The sequence below is a fragment of the Phytophthora sojae genome (assembly GCF_000149755.1).
Source record: "Phytophthora sojae unplaced genomic scaffold PHYSOscaffold_1, whole genome shotgun sequence".
Classification (NCBI taxonomy): domain Eukaryota; phylum Oomycota; class Peronosporomycetes; order Peronosporales; family Peronosporaceae; genus Phytophthora; species Phytophthora sojae.
The window spans coordinates 5,721,304-5,742,113 of NW_009258115.1; the positions used below are offsets into that span (position 1 = coordinate 5,721,304).

Below are 20,810 nucleotides of genomic sequence, written 5' to 3' on the forward strand. Positions count from 1 at the left end.
GCGTTTAACACCTCAAAAGATAACGTAAAATCTCGTACTCTCTTGGTGTCATTCTGGGGGTAAATACTTTTGCGCTGTACATCGTGCGTCTGATCTCCGGTTTCGTCTAAACTTTTCCGGTGCAGCAAGGACAATTTAACACTTCAAATTTACGGTTATCAACGTGTCTGAATAGGAGCTGCCTTCAAACCGGCACACTAACGACGTATACATGTAGTCTATGAGAATTTCTCCGAGTGGAAGTCAAAAATCGTGCCGTTGGGGTCCGAGGACGAATACCTCTTGCACGTGTTGTCGAGAATCTCCTCGAGGGCGTGGGGGCCGCAGTAGAACACACCGACTTCCTCGCCAGGGTGGTTGGCCTTGGCCTCGGAGAAGACCTTGTCCCAGTCCGGGCGGCCGAAATGGGTCAGCTGCTTGGTGCTGAGACCCGACACGAAATCCTTGCCAGTCTGCTCGTGCACGAACTCCTGGAACATCTTGAGCTGCGAGGTGTTCTCGCTTCCCTTCAAGGTACTCAAGTACTGGTGCGTCTCGATCACATTGTCGCGGTCCATTTCGGCGATCTGGTTCATCGTTTCTTCAAACCAGCTCAGCGATTCCTGTCCGCGGGTCACCCAGTGGAAGTAGAGCTTCTGGATCTTGAACGAGCCTGGGTGGCGAACGTGACTGCAATTCGGGCAGCGGTTGGCCTCCCACAGGTGAACGACATCCTTCAGAATCGAAGCGAACGGAGTAACACCGATACCACCGCCGACGCAGATGACCGTCTTGTAGCGGTGGTAGTCTTGGGTTGGGGCACCGACAGGGCCATCGAGGTGGATATCCGGGTACAGCACCTTACGCTCATGGCAATCAGCGATCACCCGAGCCAAAGCTTGCGTCCAGTCACCGCACACACGAATGTGAACGCTGATGTAGTTGTCGCCGGGGGCCGACGAAATCGTGAACGGGTGCCACTCATGAGACGAGATGAGCGGGCAGTTGACGAACATGTACATGCCCGGGCGGTACACGAAACGACGAGGCTTCTCCATGAACAGCGCGACCGTGCCGTCCAGCTCCATGGCCTCCATGATGCGCACAGGTGCAGCAAACATCTTGGCGTAGCGGAATCGACGCTCGATCAAGTAGATCAAGAACGGAGGCGTGATCCAGATGTAGGAAGAGCTGCGAGCGAGCCACGAGCAGGCACCGTGAAAGCATAACACGAGGAGGAACGGTCCGAAGAGCATGTGCGAGTACCAGAAGACGTTGAACTTGCCCTGGCGGAACTTGGGGATGGCAGCAAGCGGGAACGAGATGCACGTGATCACCAGAAGAATCACACCCGTCCACACTGGAAGTGACTGCAACATCGTTATGAACGGAGGGCGTTCGCCGTTCACGAAGGAAGACACGTGACGGGTCACGAAGATCGAGCGCTTGATCTCTTCCGGGGTGGCAACCAGGTACAGGTAGATCTCGTTGAAGACGTGGGCGATCGTGTGAATGAGGCCAGCGGTCAGGAGAACGCTACCCGCAATCTTGTGGAACGCGATGCTGTCGTCGAACGGGATGTAGCGCCAAAGGATGCGGCTGCGCTTCATCACCTGCGTGATGGAGCGACACATGGGCAGCAGCACGAACACGCAGTTGACCATGGCAACTTGGGCGTTTGCACGGGCGATGCGAAGTCCCCAACCGATAGCGGGGTCAACGTCGTAAGAGAACCACTTGACCCAGAAGGCGATGTTGTTGAGAATGGCGTAGAACAAAAGCCACCAGATACGCAGCTTGTTGGCGCTGTACCAGGCGCCGAACTTGCTCTTGGGGCGGATAGGCGCCGTGTAAACGGGTGCTGACTTGCGGAGGTTGTACGAGTCGTTGATGTACGGGGCGAACACCGTCTTGAACTGTTCGTACGTCATGGACTCATTCTTTACTTGGGCCTTGCGGAACATGAGCTTGGCCACCGTCTTGAAGTCCGTGCCAACCACGTCTAGGTGAGCGGCGGAGAAGTTTGACTCGAGAAGCTGGACGATCTGGTCTTCGATCACGTAGCCCGAGTTGTCCGGGTCGAGTGTTTCAAAGATGAAGCGGAGTTTCTCCTCGCCATCCACATTGAGGTCCATAACGGCGTCGATTAGGATGGCGTTACCGTCGATCGCTCCATTGCCCGTGGCGTATCCATCGAAATCGTCGCCATTCAGTTCGAAGGTCTGCGAAAACGTCTCGCGCTCGATGTACCCGCCCTTGCTGGTGATGCTGCTCATAACATCGCGGAGTGCGTGCAGCTTCTCCATGGGGGTGTACGACGGGTCGTTGGCGTGCATCGCATGCTCATCCATGCTCATTGCGACGGTGTACTTCTGCTCGAAGTTGCAGTCGCCCAAGACCGGCACCGACACGACGTCGGAGCCGGGCTGCGGGCCGTACCGGGATCCAGCGAATGAGGACAGATTGGACGCGCGCGCTAGACTCTGGCGCACCATGGAGGCGCCCAGCATGGCCTGGACGTTGGGTCGGCGGCGGGGGCCGCGGCTGCTCTTGCAGTTGGCGCTCATCTTGGGCGGGCCGCACCCGATGATGTGTGTGTTCGTGGCGCTCGGGTTAATGAACTGGCTGCTATCCATGAAGTTGGATTTGGCGGTGCTCCGGAACGAGGAGACCATGCTCGGGTGGCTGCTGCCGATGGACGGGTGTCCGAACGACGGCGGGGGCGGGGGCGGAGGCGGTCCTGGCACGCGCTTGTCCTTCATGCTGCCCCTCTTGCTGTTGGACCTGCCATTGGACCTGCCGTTAACTCTGCTATTGCTCCTGCTGCCTGACCTGCTATTGGAAGACTTGCTGTTGGGCTTGTGCTGGAACTGGCGGGCGTGCGGCGAGGGCGTGGAGATGTCGACGAACGGCTGCAGGTTCTGGCCGGGCGTGATCTTGAGCTCGTCGGCTGGCTGGCGCGCGGCAGCGCCGCCCTCCACCTGGCCGCGGTTCTGGCGGTCCATTAGCGTCCGCCGAGGCGCCTCGTGTCCTTGCAAAGGCGGCGAAGAATGCGAAGTGGCCGACCGGCAGTCAAGCGGTCACGACGGTAGAAGTCCTCGCACGCGCAACAACGGACCCTGACGCTAGAGCGCTAGGTTTAGAAACACGCACAGCACCTGTGGGCCGGGAAAACAGGCAGGTGGCACTGCCGACGGCCTTGCAATCGCGAAATGGTGAAGTGGCCGCCGAGGCGGCGTATCAAGGGCCTTGATTCAAGGCATCCCGGCCCGCTGGCGCTTCCACCTGGTCGGCGCGCAGCCCCGGCCATGCGCGCGAGTGACACGTCAGTAAAGTTCAGGCCCACCGAACTGTGACATCTTGATTCTTGTATGGGTAGACCGTTCTATGCGCCGTTTGGTCCGACTCTTGCAGCCAAGCCGAGGATACTTTTCGGATGGTGCCGCCACCAGCTGGCAAAACGGCACAAGCGCGTTGCACTTTCCTGGTGACGGAGGCGCAGAGGTCAAGTCGCCGCTCTGCTCTCTGTTGCCACATTCACATCTTGACAGCTTCGGGCCGCCAGCCACTGGCCTCGAACTTGTTTGCTGGCGAGATGGAGCTTTAACATGAAGCTGCGGCCGCACGCTCGACCGAACGCAACGCTATTTCACTGCGTGCCGGCAGCGATGTCGACAGATTTGAATACGGTGAACCAGATATATCTCGGTTGTGTGGCCGTGGAATCGATGCCAGATCTTGCCATTCCGATGGTGTAGCCATTCGAGTAATTCACCGCTAAAATGCCAACGTAACCGACTGCAAAGTGCAGTGGAGGCATCCGATTTCCTTGTTTCAATGTGGCTCGCATTTTCATCCTTCATCACGAACGACTACCGTTGCTGCGAGCCTCTCCACCAGTGAACCAGCAATGCTGGTCCAGCATTTGTGCTCCCGCCGGGATCAGCTTGAGGTCTCGCGTGTCTCTATGGGGACTTCTGGTCTGCCAGGAACGACAATTTGTCGTCGACATGGCGATTTTCCTGTTAGCTTACTTACACGGTGGTAACAATCAACTGTAGCCACCAAAACATTGCAACCATTCCCAAATTGTTTTGAAAACCGTCCGTAGTGGAAAGTCTTGCAATCACGAAAAAGCAAGACTTAGTCGCCGCCTCGAAATATGGACGGTTGCCCCAGCCAGCAGCGAAACGGGGATAATTAGCGAAGGCATTGCAAGCGTTGTGCCTCGTTACACCACGGCCGTTGGCAAACCACGACGCCAAGTTGGTCCAGCCCGAGATGCTCCGTGTGATCTGTTTGCCCGCACATTTCGGCGGCCTTCGGGACAGCCTCGAATGGATTCGCGCCGGCAGCTCCATACGTACATTGTAAGACATGGCTAGCGGCTCGCGCGAGGAATCGTTGAAGTCAATTTGCATTTGACGTCCCTATGATCCCGTCCGGCGTGACTACGGTGCTGCGCTGCTACAGCAGACTTCAACATTTCGCGCATCAAATTGCATGCTCGTCAGTGCGGCGCTCTCTGCTGTGCAAATGAACCTTTTCATCGAGCGCGATGTGCGCTACCGGAGAGGAGTGGCGATCCTGTAAGGTTGTTGCCAGCACTCACGTCCTACAGGTGTACGCACGGTGAAAAACATGTTTCTCAAGAAGCCCCGACCTTGAGACCAGCCAATTCCCAATTGCGTTGTGTTGTGTTGCCACACCCTATTAATAGTGTGTGTGCACACCTATAATACAAGTCTGTATTTCAGGGCGCTTAAACACTTGGACTTGTATGGAAAAAAAATCCCCCCGAATGTCAAAAGGGGAAGGGTTAGAAGCACTTTTTGTACTTTGTTTAGTCCGCCCATATTTTAGTCCATCCATATTTTAGTCCACCTACTTTAAGGCGCCATCAGCACTTCGGCCAAATGCACCGCCGCGCAGTCGCCAAGGTGTCGTCGACTGGCGATGGTGCCCTCCTGACGCACCCCATGGGTGGTCGATTGCTGCTCCTGTTGCTCGCCGCCCTGGCCTGCCTCAGCTGCGTAGGTGCGACTGGCGACGGCACCCGCACAGCTGTGCGTCTCGTAACCATCCACCCGCACAACGTCAGCGCCTTCACAGAGGGACTCGTCTTCGACGACGGCGCACTCATCGAGTCCACGGGACTCAACGGCGCGTCCTTCATCCGCAAGTACAGACTGTCGGACCTCAATCCCGAGTTCTTCCGGGCGGGGACCACGCAGAGCGTGCCGTACTTGCAGGAGTTCCGCTTCGACGATGCCATCTTCGGCGAGGGCGTGACTGTGCTGGGCGACAAGCTGTTCGCGCTGACCTACAAGGCTGAGCAGGTGCTGGTGCTGTCTCGACGCGACTTCCAGCTGATCGGTCAGTTCCCCCTCTCAACTTCCACCAAGGAGGGCTGGGGACTCACCACGGATGGTGAGTTCCTCATCGCCAGTGACGGTTCCGCCAAGGTGCTCTTCTTCGACCCGCACAATGACTTCAAGCTGCACCACAGCATCACCGTTCGCAAAGACGGCGTGCCGGTCACAAATGTGAACGAACTCGAGTTCGTAGAGGGAGAACTGCTCGCCAATGTGTGGTTTGAGGACCACATTCTGCGTATTGACATCGAGACAGGAGACGTGCTGGAGCAGATCGACCTGGACTGGATCCCCAACATGGTGGCCAACATTCATACCAAGGCCATGAAGAGGTCACCCATAATTAAGGATGCAGTGATGAATGGGATTGCCTACGACCCGGTGAGCCGTCACGTGTTTGTGACCGGCAAGCTCTGGGACTCCATGTTTGAGCTCGAGCTCTCGTACCTGAAATCCCGCGAACGATCATTTGCCCCTTGAACTCGTCGAAACTTCGCCACAAGTACCGACCGGCATCAGCGTAGTACTACTCTGACGAAAGTTAACGATTTCACACAGGCAGCATAAAAAACTTAGAGCAAAGATACATGCATTCGGCAAACAGCACTATGTAAGATACGACAATATCGGCTACATCAAGACATGAATATGCCCGCTTTCGATCAGCAGGAACTCTGGCGTTGGTTCATCCGACGTCTACGCAAACTTTTCCGAATGGAAGTCGAAAACGGTGCCGTCGGCCTTGGAGGACGTGTACTTCTTGCACACATTGGCCAGAACTTCCTCCAGCTCGTGGGGTCCACAGCAGAACACACCCACTTCCTCACCAGGGTGCTTGGCACTAGCATCCGAGAAGACCCTCTCCCAGTCTGGTCGGCCAAAGTGCGTGAGCTGCTTGGTATCCATTCCAGACACGAAATCCTTGCCCGTTTGTTCATGAACGAACTCCTGGAACATCTTGAGCTGCGAGGTGTTTTCTTCTCCACCGAGCACGACGGTACTCAGGTACTGGTGCGTCTCGATCACATTGTCACGGTCCATTTGAGCTATTTGCTTCATGGTGCCCTCGAACCAGCTCAGTGATTCCTGACCGCGAGTCACCCAGTGGAAGTACAGCTTCTGGATCTGGAACGAGCTCGGGTGTCGAACGTGGTTGCAGTTCAGGCAGCGATTGTCCTCCCAGAGGTGAACAACATCCTTCAGAATGGAGGCGAACGGGGTAACTCCAATGCCGCCACCGATGCAAATGACAGTCTTGTAGCGGTGGTAGTCTTGGGTTGGAGCACCAACAGGACCGTCGAGGTACACATCAGGGTACTGCAGGTTGCACGCGTGGCAGTCCGCAATGACACGAGCCATTGCATCAGTCCAGTCACCACACACACGAATGTGGATGCTGATGTAGTTGTCACCGGGGGCTGACGAAATTGTGAACGGGTGCCATTCATGGGACGAAATCTGGGGACAGTTGATGTACAGGTACATGCCAGGTCTGTAGACAAACCGTCGGGGCTTCTCGATAAACAGCGCAACGGTGCTGTCCAGCTCCATCGCCTCCATGATACGTACAGGCGCTGCGAACATCTTGGCGTAGCGGAATCGACGCTCGATCAAGTACATCAAGAACGGAGGCGTGATCCAAATGTACGCCGAGCAGCGAGCGAGCCATGATGTGGCTCCATGGAAGGCCAGCACAACCAGGAACGGCCCGAAGAGCATGTGCGAGTACCAAAAGAGGTTGAACTTGCCCTGCCGGAACTTGGGGATCGCAGCGAGCGGGAACGAGATGCACGTGATCACCAAAAGAATCACACCCGTCCACACTGGAAGTGCTTGCAGCATTGTCGTGAAAGGAGGACGCTCACCATTCACGAACGTTGAAACGTGGCGGGTGACGAAGATTGACCGCTTGACCTCGTCTGGGGTGGCGATCAGGTACAGGTAGATCTCGTTGAAGACGTGGGCGATCGTGTGAATGAGGCCAGCAATCAAGAGAACGCTACCGGAGATCTTGTGGAAAGCGATGTGGTCGTCGAACGGAATGATGCGCCACAAAAACTTGCTGCGCTTCATCACCTGCGTAATGGATCGGCACATGGGGAGCAACACGAACACGCAGTTGAGCATAGCGACCTGCGCGTTGGCGCGGGCGATGCGCAGACCCCAACCAATGGCCGGATCGACCTCGTACATGAACCACTTGACCCAGAAAGCGATGTTGTTCACAATAAAGTAGAACAGGAGCCACCAGATGCGGAGCTTGTTGTCGCTGTACCATTGACCAAACTTGCTCTTGGGGCGAATAGGTGCCGAGTAAACCGGCTTGGCCTCCTCGAGGTGGTACGAGTCCGTCACGTACGGCTCAAACACGTTGCAAAACTGCTCGAAAGTCATCGCGTCGTTTTGAACTCGAGCTTTGCGGAACATGAGCTTCGCCACCGTCTGGAATTTCATGCCCACCACGTCGATCCTCGCACTGGAGAAGTTCGACTCCAGCAACTGAACGATCTGATCTTCGACCACATAACCCGTGTTGTCGGGGTCCAGCGTGTCGAAAATGAAGCGCAGCTTCTGCTCGGCGTTCACTCCAAGCTTCATCACGGCGTCGATCAAAATGGCATTGCCGTCGATCGTACCGTTGCTGGTAGCATAGCCATCGAAATCGTTGCCGTCCACCTCAAAGGCATGCGAAAAGGTCTCGCGCTCGATGTAGCCATCCTTGTCGGTGATGTTTCCCATCGCGTCACGGAGTGCTTCAAGCTTCTCCATGGGCGTGTAGGCCTTCTCATCCATACTCATGGCCACATTGTACTTCTGCTCGAAGTTGCAGTCACCCGGGATCGGCACGGTCACGACGTCGCTTCCGGGAGGTGGGCCGTACATGTCGTCCTTGGGTGCAGGTGGAGCGACACGGCATTTCATTCGTGGCCCAGTCGAAGTCATGGACACACTCGACGCTGACAACGTCAAGCTTTGACGAACCATGTTGGAGCGCATCATAGCGTCCACATTGGCGCGGCGACGATGCGATCTGCGATTGTTGCCGCTGCCTCTGCAGTTGCCTACCGCGGGGGTCGTGGTCGAGTTCATCGACATGAACTTGCTGCTGTCCATAAAGTTCGCAGTTGCCGGCTTTCGGAGCGGCGGGTTCTGGTTCATGTTGACCATCGTGGACATCATTGGCGTCGACTTGTCACCGAAGCGAGGAGCATTGGGCGACGGCGTCGACACGTCAATGAGGGCCTGCGTCTTGGCCGGAGTGATCTTGAGGTCGTTCTTAGGCTTACCACGCCCAGGTTCTTTTCTCGAGCGGTCCATAGCTGTTGTCGCCAATGCACACCTAAGTACCCTTGGAGTTGGACTGCAAAAAGCAAAGTGGAGAACTCGAGCTGGGCTGTTGAGGCTCGCACTTGACACTTTCGTGTCGCCGTCCCAGCGGTGTTTGCCGAAGGGAGCCGCGATGGTGGGCTACAAGTTCTGTATGTAATTCGAACAACTAGAAACGCGCGCTACGACTATCCTCCAAGCAAATAAGGATCTGGCCGGAGAAGAACTCAAGGTCCGGGAATCCGGCCTCTACCATCGCTTTACACGGACACGCTCGCCGCCTCGGGCGCTCACTTGTGTACTGCGAGGAGATCGGGAACTCGCCGCAGCATAATGACGAGAAGGCACAACACAGCAAGCTCGCTCGCCACTGCCAAGCTTTTTTCGGTGCTAATCCGTTCAACGCGGTTACTTTGCAGCCAACAACGCAGTACGGTTGATACATGTGTTGCATTCATTGACCGCACCACGATTGATGGTGACAAGAACAATGAGCAGCAAGGCAGTGCCCTCTCGACGACACAAACTGGTATGATACCTGTACGATCCAGTCAAGCAGCAAAGTCTGCTCCGCCTCGTTGAGGAAGTTGGGATTATTATGTATCAAGAGCTGCACCGCAATTTACTGCACCAGCAGATTGGCCTTGTCCCTGCTGATTAATCCGTGCATCGCTACATCCTCCGCGAGTTAAATGCCAGAAACGCGCAAGGATCAGGATCAGCATTTCGGGCTGTTCTTGCCTTTCCTCGAGCACAGCCGAAGATGCCCATATAAAGATGTCCGAGCGCGTTTCTAGTTTCGGTGTCGTCGAGCGTCTTAGCTCACCTTGAGCGGGTTATCCTCGGTAAAGGTGCCTGCGCTCGTCGGCGCTACATTTTGCTATCGATTTGTAGCTCCCTCCAGCCCACAACATGATGTAGTGCAGCCACCTGGTCCCCGATTATTACTCGTGTGATACGACTACAGCTGGAGCAACGGCAACCGACCAGTGTATCCTGGACCATTTCGGTGTGCTCGACAAGCGAGCATGCAAGCAGTGCTTGCATACACGTACTCGCATTGGTCACCAATTTGATACCCGCAAAGTGTGGCAAAGTGCAGTCAGCTTATGGGACCCTATCGACTCGGTTTTAAGCTCACGGAGATTGCACTCGAATACCTGCACACTTGTTTCGCCACTTTTGCGGGGAAAGGTGTTCGGCTGAGCCAAGTGTTTTTTTGTTGTTGTTTAACTTCCACTTTCCATTGGCACCCCAAAAGGACAAGCAACCGTTCTGCCTCAACGTTGAATATACAAGTTGCCAAGTGGCAGAACTCACTATATCTTCTTTGTTCAGCTGGTAGTTAAAACATCGCTAAGTTCATCCTGCTACGTGTACGCGGCACGATGGTGGTGAGCACAATCTTAGCTTTAAAGTTACGCACGCGCACTCACCTTTAGAGGACTGCGGCTTCTTGGGCGGTTTGATAATCGTTTACCTTGGGGTAACCAGAATCCAACGCTTGGTTCACGTAGTGGATAACGATACGTCCCATCAGGCAGTCGCCGACTACTAACCTCTGAATGGCTTCCTGGCGACGGGTAACTTTCCGCACAGGATGACACACCAGGATCAAACCCGACCTGTTCGTTGCTACATATGAAGCTTTGCTCTTCGTCGCCCTCTTCTTCCTCGTCTTCTTGCAGCGTGAGCTCGTGAATTGTAAGCGCCTGCTCTTCAAGACGTTTTTTCAACTTCTGTCGCTCCAGCTGCAAGGTTTTAATCTCGCGCAAAAGTTCGCCTTCGTTCGTCGTAGTCCTTTCATCTCGGGTTCTGGCCTTCAATCGTGTCACCTCCTCTCGGAGGACGTCACATTCCTGGCGCAAGGCAGCTATGAGGCTGGTGTACTCGGCGGGCGAGGTAAAATTGTCTCCTGCAGCTATGGATGAGTCCGAGAAGGTGGACGAGTCGACGTGAACATCATTCAATGAGAGCTTTGGCACGTAGGTGCCACTGGCTTTTGCTTGCAGCAAGTCATCTATTGTATGAGCCTGTTCCTGCAGGGATATCGACAGCCTAACGTGAGTTCCGGTTGACGTTTCTTTCTCGTACATGAAAGCTTACCTCGATCAAAAGGTTGGCACTCAATTGTGCCTCGACAATTTCGTTCCAGTGCTTCGACTTTTCCTGTTTAAGCAGCTCATACTGTGCCAGGAATTCTTCGTATCGCTGCGTTAGCTGCTCATGATCTTGGGCAATGGATTGTTTATCTGCCTCAAGATTGCGAATTTGTTCAGTCAAAGTTTCACGCTGGAGAGGCCACAACGAGCATCGTAAGTGCATAAAATATTGCCTCAGCCGAAGATTGCAGTCAACACACCTCTTCCAGATGAGCGGCTTCTAGCTCCTGAAGCTTCTTGCTCTGATCTGCTGTCTTCATACACGCAAATGCAATTAATTACCAACCGACCTACCCTCGGTTGAATTCAGACAACTACTTACCACAGCAGTCAAGCTCGTTAAATTCTCAACCAAGTCTTGCATCGTCTTCTTAGTCCCTTCGATTTGTTGGGTCTCCTCGTCTCTCTTACCATTTATTTCCCGCAGCTTGGTTTGAGTTTCTTTCAGCATACTTGACAGCCTTTGTTCCGTTTCCTGAAGGTCTTGGTGTTGAGCAGTCACCGTCTTGTATTTTCCCCGCAGTACTTCATTTTCCTCAACAGCAGTTTGCAGTTGCTTGCATGTATCCAAGTACTTCGAGTTTACTTCTTGAAAGCGGTCCCAGCGCTCCAGCTCCAAGTTTTTCGTTACTTCAAGCCGCGTTTGCTCTCGGGCCGCATCAAGCTTTAGCTTCTCGTCCTGCTGCTTCTGTTCTGGGGTTTTTAAACACTGTGGACACGTGGCGCTGATCTTCTTGTGCTTCTTCTCAATCTCCCAGCATTCCTGTTCCTTGGCTTTTATTGCTTGCTCGTGTCGCACCTTCACTTGCTTCATGGCTTGGTAGATTTGCTCATTCTGCTGCTCAATGCATGTTCGCGAGCGGAACAAGCCGTTATAGTCTTCTTGCAGCATCATCAGTTGTTCTTTTGAATGCTGATGGTTACGCAACACTTCTCGCCACTTGTCCTTCATATGCCTTATCATCAGAGAGTGTTCGGCTTTGAGTTCGCTCTTCCCGTGCAGTGCCTCTTGTAGCGCGGTCGACAAATCTGCTACTTTTCGTTTGTACATTGTCACCTCTCCTCCCATTTTTTCCTTCAACTGGAAACTGGAGCGCTCTCGATAGCGTGCGTCTTGCAACTCCTTGTCAACCAGCTGCAGCCGAGTCTTGCACTTTTGCAGTTCATCCGCCATGGGTCGGTGTACGTTTTGCCACTCTTTCCGCTCGCTTTCCAGTTTACATCTTAATTGCTCCACTCTCGCACGCAGTGCTTGGCGCTCTTCTTGAGTAGCGCGTACGTTCGCCGCTGCCTCCTTTTTCACCAGCTCCACCGTCTCGTCGTGCTTTTTCTCTAGCGTCCGCAGTTTCTCGTTTAGGCGGCTCAGCTTCGTTTGGTCCTCTTGTCGCTGGTCCAGTGCTGTCTCGAGCAGTGAGCTCGTGTGTGTGAATTGCTCTTGGAACTTCGTCCGTTCGGCTTCTAAGGCTGCCATAGCCGTTTGTAGTGTAGCAATCTCGCGCTTGAGCTGAATCGTGTGCGCGCTGGCAGCGGCGGCTGCGCGGGCGGCTGTCTGGTCCTTCTTAACTAGCTGTTGCCGCAACGTCTCGAGGTCGCGTAGGAACGATTTGCGCTCCTGCAGGTTGGAAATACAACATCAGCACATTGGCACCTTGCTGATAGATACAGTTTTCGTCTACAGCTTCAACATCCTGAGACGAGGCAGAGACTGGGTACCTTGTCGAAGCACCGCTGTGCGTCCTTCAAGGACAGCGTGGAGGCCGCGATCATGGCTTCCTTCGCCATGCTCAACGGATGGGGTGGCACTTAGCACCCTGCCAGCACTCACAGCGTGAAGGAGGCCACAAGCGACGCTAATCCTGGCTCGAAAAGCGCACGAACTCTATTCGACAGTTTTGGTTGGTTTTAAAACGGTGAGTGGTGTGGTGTGGTGCACACGACGTTTGAAGTACGTTTTGGTAAGAGCGTGTTCGCTACGCAGCTGGAGACAGGGAGTTGGTGCATCTCCATCTCCAGCTTGTTCGCTGCAACAGAGCGCATCTGGGTAAAATTAGCCAATCACAGTGCGACTCGCTCTCCTTCTCCTTACTTTGCTGTTTTTCGTCGGCCGGGAACACTGTGCCCGAGACACCGGACGCGTGGCAAGATGGACCAAGCTGCCGATGACGCTCCGAGAGCTGCGCCTCCGTTCAGTGGCGACCTCGTGCTGGCTGCTGCCAGTTTGGACATACCTGCCTCTGATGTTGCTCTTGCCCAGACTGTGTATGCGACACCGGCCACTACTCAAACGGAGCTGGATGCCCGCACTTCCTCGCTGGCGCTGCCGCATTCAGAGACACCCAGCCAGCGTTTTGCGCTCGGAGTTGTAGCTGCGTCAGCCCGCAACCAAGACTCACATCGCCGCGTTGGGAATCAGAAGAAGAAGGCCAATACTGGTGAAACGTCTATCGCTACGAAGCAACCCTCCTTTGCGTGGACGACTGCAGCAGCTGATGCCCTGCTGCGGGCTCGTTTTGACACGGCTGCAACTTTCTTCTCAAAGCTATGCTGCCGTACTTTGGCAGCAGCAAACAGAACACCTTGATCTCGTAGTAAACCAGCAATACGTAGGAAAGTTGGCTTGGTGCAGCGAAGATTGTCTTCAAACCAACTTGCATACGCGGCTGACTGTAGCATGGGCTCAAAGTGCAGTGAGGTCACGGTACGAATCTGTTCCTTAGGGCCTTGCGGCGCGTCGTCGGATTCTCCTGATAGGAGGACTGCAACCTGTGCGACAGCTGAGCATGTAGCAACCAGTACAGCTTCCTCTTCGTTCATTGTGTGTGCGGCTGAACTGCCTCAATCTCCAGCTACTTTCTCCTTCTCCAGCTCCCAGAGCTGGAGAAGGAGACGGGGTAATTCTCCAGTTGTCACGTTGTGAACTATACTATTTTGACCAATCAAAAGACAAGAAATAGAGTTGATGAGAGGTCATCTCCATCTCCAGCTACCTAGCGAACACGCTCTAAGATTTGCGGCGGTATCCGTCGACACTTGGCAAACGTTTAGCGGATCCCAAACAGATCAAATGGGTCTGAGGTTGCGCCAGCTCCAAGTGCTGCACCGCCACGGTGACCGTACCCCGCTGCATAACGTCTTCCGAGGAAGCGTCAATGCGCGCTCCGAGGAGGAGGAAGTGCTGCTGTGGAATCGCCAGCTGCCGACAGCGACGCAACTGGCCCAGTTTCGCTCCAAGTTCAGTGTTCAAATGGACGGTGACGTCCAAGCCTCCTTCCAGCAGCGGCCGTTTGGGTACTTGACGACGCGAGGTATCGAGCAGATGACGAGGCGTGGAGACCGATTGGTGAGGGGCAATACAAATGTTGAGCATGGGCTTGGCAACAGTTCTAGGGGGACTAATGAAATCGTGTGCGTGGTCCTGTGATGTGATAGCGAGAGTTTTGTCAGCAAGAGGACCTAAGCCTCGATGAAGTGGAGCCTGAGCTGGTGCAGATCTTCAGTAACTCCTACACGCGCACTCAATTGAGTGTGCAGGCGTTGCTTAGTGGCATGCTGCGTGATCAACCTCAGTTAAGCCCTCCGGTGAGCGTGCTTCCTCCGGAGAAAGACATCATCAACAGTGAGTGCTTTTTCAGTGCGAGATCGAATGAGTTGGTACTTGCTGATTGAAGGGTTGATGTTGGTGGCATGATATTGTTGCACTCAGCGTACGGGATTTTTCCGGAGATCATGGAGTTGAAAGCGGATCTGGAGCGAGACAACGCGGAGTTTGCGGCGCGCGAACACGACATGGCCCCCGTCAAGCAAGAACTGATGAGACTGCTCCCAGCCATCGACTCGAAGCAGATCCCTTTTTCCTGGCTAACCGCAGCCGACTATTTCGTTTGTCGTCGGGCTCACCAGACCCCGTATATTCCGGGAACTGAAGTCCATGGTGATGCCACTGAAAGGCACCTTGGATTCCGTTTCCACCAGGTACGGGATACATTCGAAATGTAGTCACAACCAGCTTGTGCAGCTCTGACCCTCTAACTGTTGTGTCTGAAGTTTTACTCTCATCGGACGATTTTGAAGCTGGTTGCCGGTCGCCTAATGCACAACGTACTCCGTGAGGTGGGTTGAATTTGCCTAGGTGTATGAAATACTGAGCGTGCTTTTTTAACCTGTAACTGTTGTGGCGATTCAGATGCAAAAAGCTCTCTGGGATCACAGCGAGTGCAAGAAGATTGTGATTTACAGCGGCCACGATGTGTCGCTGCTATCAGTCCTCCGAACCATGGACGCAGAAATCGCAAACGACATTGACTGGTGGCCCGAGTACTCCTCAGCCCTTGCGCTGGAGTTGCTGGAAGACGGGAACGGGAAATTTTTCGTTCGTGTTCGGCTGAACGGCGAGATCCTTGCTATAGGCGATGGGCCCAACGGTCTTTGCCCCTCTGACCGGTTCCGTGACATGGTGTTGGATCACATCGGAAGCCATTCTGACTAAGCTTTCGCTATCTATTTGACATCTGTGACCAATGATCAAAATCACTGCTGTAGAGCAACACACACGGCAAGAACTGATGCAAAAATAGGCATTTTGTTTAGAGCAAAACTAAGCCAAAAGCTCCGCCACTTGCAGTGCGCGCTTGTAACGTCGACGAGCAAGCTTGATACTGAGCATTTTCTCCTTCTCATCAGCTGCGGCGTCTTCTTCATCCTTTGATGGAACTCCAGCATCGATGACTTCTTGCGCCGATTCCATCACTCGCTGCAAATAGAAAACACACACACAGAGCTCAGCTTCCTACAGGAATTCTACCAGTATCCAACGCATCTGTTAGGCAGTACTCACCGTGCGAGCGGCACCCTGGATACCGTTCAGGTATTCGAGCACGATAGCAAACATAGCCTTGGGCACGACGTCCGCCTCGTACATCCACTGCAGGATCCACTGCTGTTTGATTTTCTGCATTGCCAAATGCAACCACAATGACAGCAATGACAGCAATGACACAAATGTCAGCGGCTGCAAACTCCACCCTACTGCCATGGTGCACTGCGGATCCCGACCCACCTTAAACTTCCACGGCAGTTCGTCATCGGCCTTGGTCTCGTCGCGCTTCTGCCACTGCTCCAGGTAGTACTTGGCCTGCTGGATCATCTCCGGAGAGCGGTCCGACTTGCCGCCGCCCTCCTTCACCTCCTCGGCGTCCTTCTTCTTGGCTGCACGCGCGCGTTTCTTGGGCACGACCTTGTCTCCATTGTCGTCGAACTTGACGTGGGTCTTGGCCGTCTCCTTCTTGTTCTTGGCGGCTTTCAGCTTGCCGCGCTGCTTCTTGGACGGCTTGGCGGCGCCCATGCTTGTCGGATAAATGACCGCGTCTGCCAACCAAATTCTAGCGACGTGTGGGAATGGCGTGGTGTACATCAAATTTGAGACAGTCAACGATTGGCGGAATCTTGAGTCTAAGACATGTGATTGGCGGATATATCTGCATGCCGGTTCGAAAAAACCCGCGGAAAATCGTAACGGCTGTATCTAGCACGCGCCAAAAATCGTCAATGAGCTCGCCACTGTAGACGCGCCAGTTCTCTTCTTGCGAGCGAACGGACAGTCCTCAGCTCCCGTCCCTTTTGTCACTGCAATTGCTCGTGGACGCCCGCAGCTCGCCAGTAGAGTCTCCGCGTTGGTCGTGTCCTCCTCTATAGAAATGTGCGTCAATCGCAAGCGACCGCGCCGTGAGCAGCTACGCAGTCCGCCTCCGACGACTCAGCACCTGCAAGCCGACGATGATCAGTTGAAGCGCGTTAGGACGGCGTCCCCCACGTCTGTAGACCGCGTGGAAGTAGCAGATAACCAGGCACAGGAGAACGAGGAGCTCGCAACGGCTGCGCATCGTGATGAAATGGTGGCTGCTATTTTGACGATCACGTCGGCGCTGGGATTATCAAGGGAGACGTTGCACTTGTGTGTGGGCCTACTGGATCGATACATGGAGCAACTGGTCGTTGAGGCGGTGAAACTGGAAGCCCTGAGCATCTCGTAAGAACCATTTCGCTGCGAAATATTTGGGGACCAGAAGCTAACTCGTTTGGCTTCCTGTTGGTGAAACTACAGATGCTTGTGGATTGCAGTGAAGTTCGTCGAGACTCCGACGACTATTTTCGACAAGAGCATCAAGGAGATTCTCCAGCGACGGAGACACTCCAGTAACGTAAGTTGCATGAAAAGTGGGCTGTTGTGTTTGAGTAGCGCGCCAATGAACTTATCATTGTGTTGGTTCATGCTTGTTTGTTCACAGTGGACGTGGAATGAGATTCTTGAGCTCGAGCTGAAGATCTTGCACATCCTGGACTTCCGAATCATGACTCCTACCATACTCGACGTTCTGCAAAGGAAGCTCTACGCGCTTCAAGAAAACAACCAAGGAGACGACACGGATGCTCTTTCATTCGAGCAGTGCCAGCTAGCTCTGTACTTCGCTGATTTACTGCTTCTCAAGGCGAGGTCCAACCAGTTTTTGAAAGAGCTTCTCGTGGACGCTATCTGGTTCGTGGTGTCGGGGAACCAGATTGCCGACGTGAAGCCGCCGCTGCTGGAGCCTGTCGTGCTGCTCTACCTAGCGCACCGTGACAACATCAACCCAAACCACGCAGTGTTTAAGCCGTGGTTCGCGCTGCGCTGCCGCTACGGCACTTTCCTGCCTTCCCCGTGGAAGGTGCCCTACGATCCGTCCTGTGTATGCCGTGTTTGCGAGCACGTCAAGGACGAGCTGGCATCGTGAGCCCAGGATTGCCGCTAAGCTACTCATTCAGATCGATGTAAACCCTACTGTAGACCTAACGGTAACGTATTCGCAAAACAATAGATGTACCATACCAACCTGAGATCGCAAATGACATGATGCCCGGTAAAAGACACGAAAACGAGCTGCCATTGACCCAAAGGCGATTCCATCTCCTGGCTGCGGCTGCACCTATTGCCATTTCTAATCTAACACTGGTGCAAACTGGCAGGGGGAATCTTGTAGTTACATAACCGCTTACAGGAAGTGCGTCTTGCGCAGGTCCTGGTACTTCTTGTAGCCAGCGGCCACAATGCCGGCGACAATGAACAGAATGATAAAGAACGGGGTCTTCCAGCTACTGGACTTGGCTGCCGTTTCCTTCACGGTCTCTTCAAGCTGGGTCTCCACCTGGTCGCGAATGGCGTTCACGGTGGTGTGCACACGCTCGACCACCTTTCCATTGGCCCAAGCCTCGAGCTCGGCAATACGCTTTTCGTCCTCGACACCCTGCTGCTTCAGCTTCTGGATCGTGTTTTCGGTAGACTCCTTCAGCGCCGTAAACTGGTACTCGAAATCCTCGAGCAACTGAGCATACTTCCGCTTGACCAACTTCATCTTGTCGTCGTTGTTGCCCTTGCTCAGGGTAGCCTCGAGGTTCTTGTCCACGGCATTTCGCTGCTTCTCATCTGCCTGGGCTGCGAGCGAGTCGATGACATCACTGTACACCACAAACACATCGTCACCTTAGAAAACTAAAAAGTAAAAAAAAAAACAGATTGGCAAACGTACTCGTAGACGTTGAGCGCGATAACGTCGTGGTTGTCAGCCAGGCCACCAGTAGAGGCCGAGATGCCAACGTACGCGTCGTTCATCCAGTCGTCGCCGATGGTCAGACGCTGGCTGTAGCACTTGACCCAGTTGCCCGAGGCATCGGCGTCAATAAGGATCGTGAACTGCTGGTCCGCCTGCGTGTACGTCAGCTTGGCGCGCGACATGTTGAGCGACGGGCTGAAGGCCGCGTTCTTCTCGTGGTAGCGAATGCCCGGAGCCATGCAGCCGACCTTGTCCATGTCGTTGAGGTGGTCGAGCGTCTTGGTGCCGTCGTTCTCAAAGAACGTCACGTCCTGGTGACCGCCGCTGTGCTCCTGGTTTACGAACGTGTCGAACACGACGCCGACGCCCTTGAACTCTCCAATGAAGCCGTGGTTGTCGCCCTGCACATACTGGCTGGTCGTGAGCCAGAGCGCCAGACCGTCGCCGAACCAGGTCTTGGCCTGGCCGCTGATGCGGAACGTGAACACGGCGGCGAACTCCTTGGCCGCCAGCTTCTGCTTGCCCCAGATGTGGCCGCGCTTGCTCTGGCGGTCGGGCGTCAGACGCGCGAAGTGGCGGTTCACGGCCGTGTCGCCGCCGTACACGAAGTTGTCGCTGATCTGGCGCAGACCCTCGCCGTCGATGTTGTCGAACGGCTTCTCGAAGGAAACCTGCTCCAGCCGCTTGGCGCTGGCGGGTGAGGACTGCAGCGCGGCGAGGAGCGTCGCCACGCACAACAGCAGGCCAAGGCTCACGCGGGAGGCGCTCATGGTAGATACACGAGGAGGCAGGAGCGGAAATGGCATCGCCACGTAGCAGCGATGATTTGGACCTGGCTCGCCATAAGCAACACTAAGTACGAATTATTATGGGTGGTACAAGGTACCATGCAAGTTGAAGTGGCTAAGTTAACTCGGTGTCTCGCGCTTGCGGGGGTTGCCGAAGTAGTCCTCCTACCATTTCACCACCGGCCATTGCCATTGCCATTCCCTGTGAAATAGACCGTCTTCGTGATGCATTCAGGCGCTTGCGCGCGAATGAACTCGAGCGCTCCGATGTTGTCACTGCGAGCGGCATGATAAGAGTCTTTAGGAGTGAGAGGCTACAAGTTTGTATGCAGCCACTTCATGGCGAACATCTTCTTGTTCTCGATCGCATGCTGCATTGCCGTCCTTGGCCATTTCATTGAAAAACTCGCGGCCAGAAACTCCATCACGCGCACGTGGCCCCCAGAGGCCGCTTCGGACATGGCTGCAGGCGTGCAACCCTCGTGGCGGTGCGTGTGAAGCCACTGCACCATTTCAAGATGCCCTCCAGCAGCGGCATTAGTCATCGCTAACACTGAGCACCCTTCTTGCCTGTTAGCGTGCAGCCATTTGACGACATCCAGGTGGTTGTTGCCTGCTGCAATGTTCATTGCTTGCTTGGTGCAACCTTCACGACGATATTCGTGCAGAAATTTGACCACATCAAGGTGACCGTGGCCTGCTGCCTCGTTCATGGTGTTCTTGGACCACTTTCCTTCTCTATGGCTGTGTAACCACGTGAGCAGTTCAAGCTCGCCAGCCCCCGCCAACTGGTCCTGGATAGTGGAGCCCCTGCTGGTCATGGAGCCACTTTGCGATGTCAAACCGATCCTTTCTCAGTGCCTTTTTCATCGCTTTGGCGGTGCAGCCCTTGTTCTGATAAGCGTTTAGCCAGCTTAAGATGTCAATATCTGTACAGGAGTCCATCGCATCGGTCGTACAGCCTTCTTGACGATTCTGGTGTAACCACTGAACCATATCGAAATGTCCGTTTGCCACGGCGCCGTCCATCGCTCTAGCAGTGCACCCTTCTGAACGATCACGATGCAGAAATGTTACAACTTCTAGGTGCCCATTTCTGGCAGCACAATCCATCGTTCTCGTGGAAAAACACTCCGGGAAGTTGACGTGCAGCCACTACTGTATCATGTCGAGGTGGCCCCCGGACGCTGCCGCATCAACTGCAGAATACTCATTCCTGGAAGTAGTTTTGGTTATCCATCTGATCACCGAATTGTATTCTTCTAAGGTCACACCTACAGACATTTTCATGCTTGTAGACGTGTGTTTCTGGTGTAGGAATTGAGCCGTCTCCAATTGGCCTCTCGCAATCGCTACAATGAAGGCATTATCAACCAACTGATCCCAATTCGAGTTCCTGATCAGCCATTTAACCAGCTTGAGATGGCCCCCTTGTGAAACGTACATTATACTTCGGACTTGATCAGGGAATAGCTTCACCAACCAACGAATGGCATCCATTCGGCCTTTTAGCGAGGCATAGTAGAACACGCGTTTGTCAAGCCAGCCAAAGTTCGTAAATAGACGAGGATCGCATGCGTGCAGCCACTTTAACGT

The 20,810-nt window shown here is 54.3% G+C and overlaps 9 protein-coding genes across 9 annotated transcripts; 3 read left to right on the top strand and 6 right to left on the bottom strand.

Annotated features, from left to right (window-relative positions):
• Positions 1 to 218: 218 nt before the first annotated feature.
• PHYSODRAFT_469392 (hypothetical protein) lies at positions 219 to 2,984 on the bottom strand (the record flags this gene model as incomplete). The annotated part of the gene is made up of 2 exons (XM_009517202.1): positions 219 to 2,775; positions 2,851 to 2,984. The coding sequence occupies 2 exons, from the start codon at positions 2,982 to 2,984 to the stop codon at positions 219 to 221; spliced, it is 2,691 nt and encodes an 896-aa protein (XP_009515497.1).
• A 1,974-nt stretch (positions 2,985 to 4,958) lies between these two features.
• Positions 4,959 to 5,834, top strand: PHYSODRAFT_469320 (hypothetical protein; the record flags this gene model as incomplete). Its single annotated transcript, XM_009517203.1, has 1 exon — positions 4,959 to 5,834. The coding sequence occupies one exon, from the start codon at positions 4,959 to 4,961 to the stop codon at positions 5,832 to 5,834; it is 876 nt and encodes a 291-aa protein (XP_009515498.1).
• A 216-nt stretch (positions 5,835 to 6,050) lies between these two features.
• Positions 6,051 to 8,672, bottom strand: PHYSODRAFT_466632 (hypothetical protein; the record flags this gene model as incomplete). Its single annotated transcript, XM_009517204.1, has 4 exons — positions 6,051 to 6,671; positions 6,738 to 7,646; positions 7,710 to 8,051; positions 8,160 to 8,672. 4 exons carry the CDS (start codon positions 8,670 to 8,672, stop codon positions 6,051 to 6,053), a joined length of 2,385 nt encoding a protein of 794 aa, XP_009515499.1.
• Positions 8,673 to 13,447: 4,775 nt separating this feature from the next.
• PHYSODRAFT_384589 (hypothetical protein) lies at positions 13,448 to 13,657 on the bottom strand (the record flags this gene model as incomplete). The annotated part of the gene is made up of 1 exon (XM_009517205.1): positions 13,448 to 13,657. A coding segment is annotated over one exon (210 nt), but the record flags the coding sequence as incomplete, so codon positions are not given.
• A 250-nt stretch (positions 13,658 to 13,907) lies between these two features.
• On the top strand, positions 13,908 to 15,329 carry PHYSODRAFT_309129 (hypothetical protein; the record flags this gene model as incomplete). The annotated part of the gene is made up of 5 exons (XM_009517206.1): positions 13,908 to 14,183; positions 14,273 to 14,459; positions 14,547 to 14,815; positions 14,888 to 14,953; positions 15,027 to 15,329. The coding sequence occupies 5 exons, from the start codon at positions 13,908 to 13,910 to the stop codon at positions 15,327 to 15,329; spliced, it is 1,101 nt and encodes a 366-aa protein (XP_009515501.1).
• Positions 15,330 to 15,437: 108 nt separating this feature from the next.
• Positions 15,438 to 16,184, bottom strand: PHYSODRAFT_248463 (hypothetical protein; the record flags this gene model as incomplete). Its single annotated transcript, XM_009517207.1, has 3 exons — positions 15,438 to 15,593; positions 15,678 to 15,791; positions 15,900 to 16,184. The coding sequence occupies 3 exons, from the start codon at positions 16,182 to 16,184 to the stop codon at positions 15,438 to 15,440; spliced, it is 555 nt and encodes a 184-aa protein (XP_009515502.1).
• Positions 16,185 to 16,536: 352 nt separating this feature from the next.
• Positions 16,537 to 17,610, top strand: PHYSODRAFT_470700 (hypothetical protein; the record flags this gene model as incomplete). The annotated part of the gene is made up of 5 exons (XM_009517208.1): positions 16,537 to 16,579; positions 16,679 to 16,868; positions 16,944 to 17,040; positions 17,128 to 17,211; positions 17,287 to 17,610. The coding sequence occupies 5 exons, from the start codon at positions 16,537 to 16,539 to the stop codon at positions 17,608 to 17,610; spliced, it is 738 nt and encodes a 245-aa protein (XP_009515503.1).
• A 258-nt stretch (positions 17,611 to 17,868) lies between these two features.
• On the bottom strand, positions 17,869 to 19,196 carry PHYSODRAFT_477864 (hypothetical protein; the record flags this gene model as incomplete). Its single annotated transcript, XM_009517209.1, has 2 exons — positions 17,869 to 18,331; positions 18,403 to 19,196. 2 exons carry the CDS (start codon positions 19,194 to 19,196, stop codon positions 17,869 to 17,871), a joined length of 1,257 nt encoding a protein of 418 aa, XP_009515504.1.
• Positions 19,197 to 19,334: 138 nt separating this feature from the next.
• PHYSODRAFT_321905 (hypothetical protein) lies at positions 19,335 to 20,035 on the bottom strand (the record flags this gene model as incomplete). The annotated part of the gene is made up of 3 exons (XM_009517210.1): positions 19,335 to 19,379; positions 19,430 to 19,490; positions 19,563 to 20,035. The coding sequence occupies 3 exons, from the start codon at positions 20,033 to 20,035 to the stop codon at positions 19,335 to 19,337; spliced, it is 579 nt and encodes a 192-aa protein (XP_009515505.1).
• Positions 20,036 to 20,810: the final 775 nt, after the last annotated feature.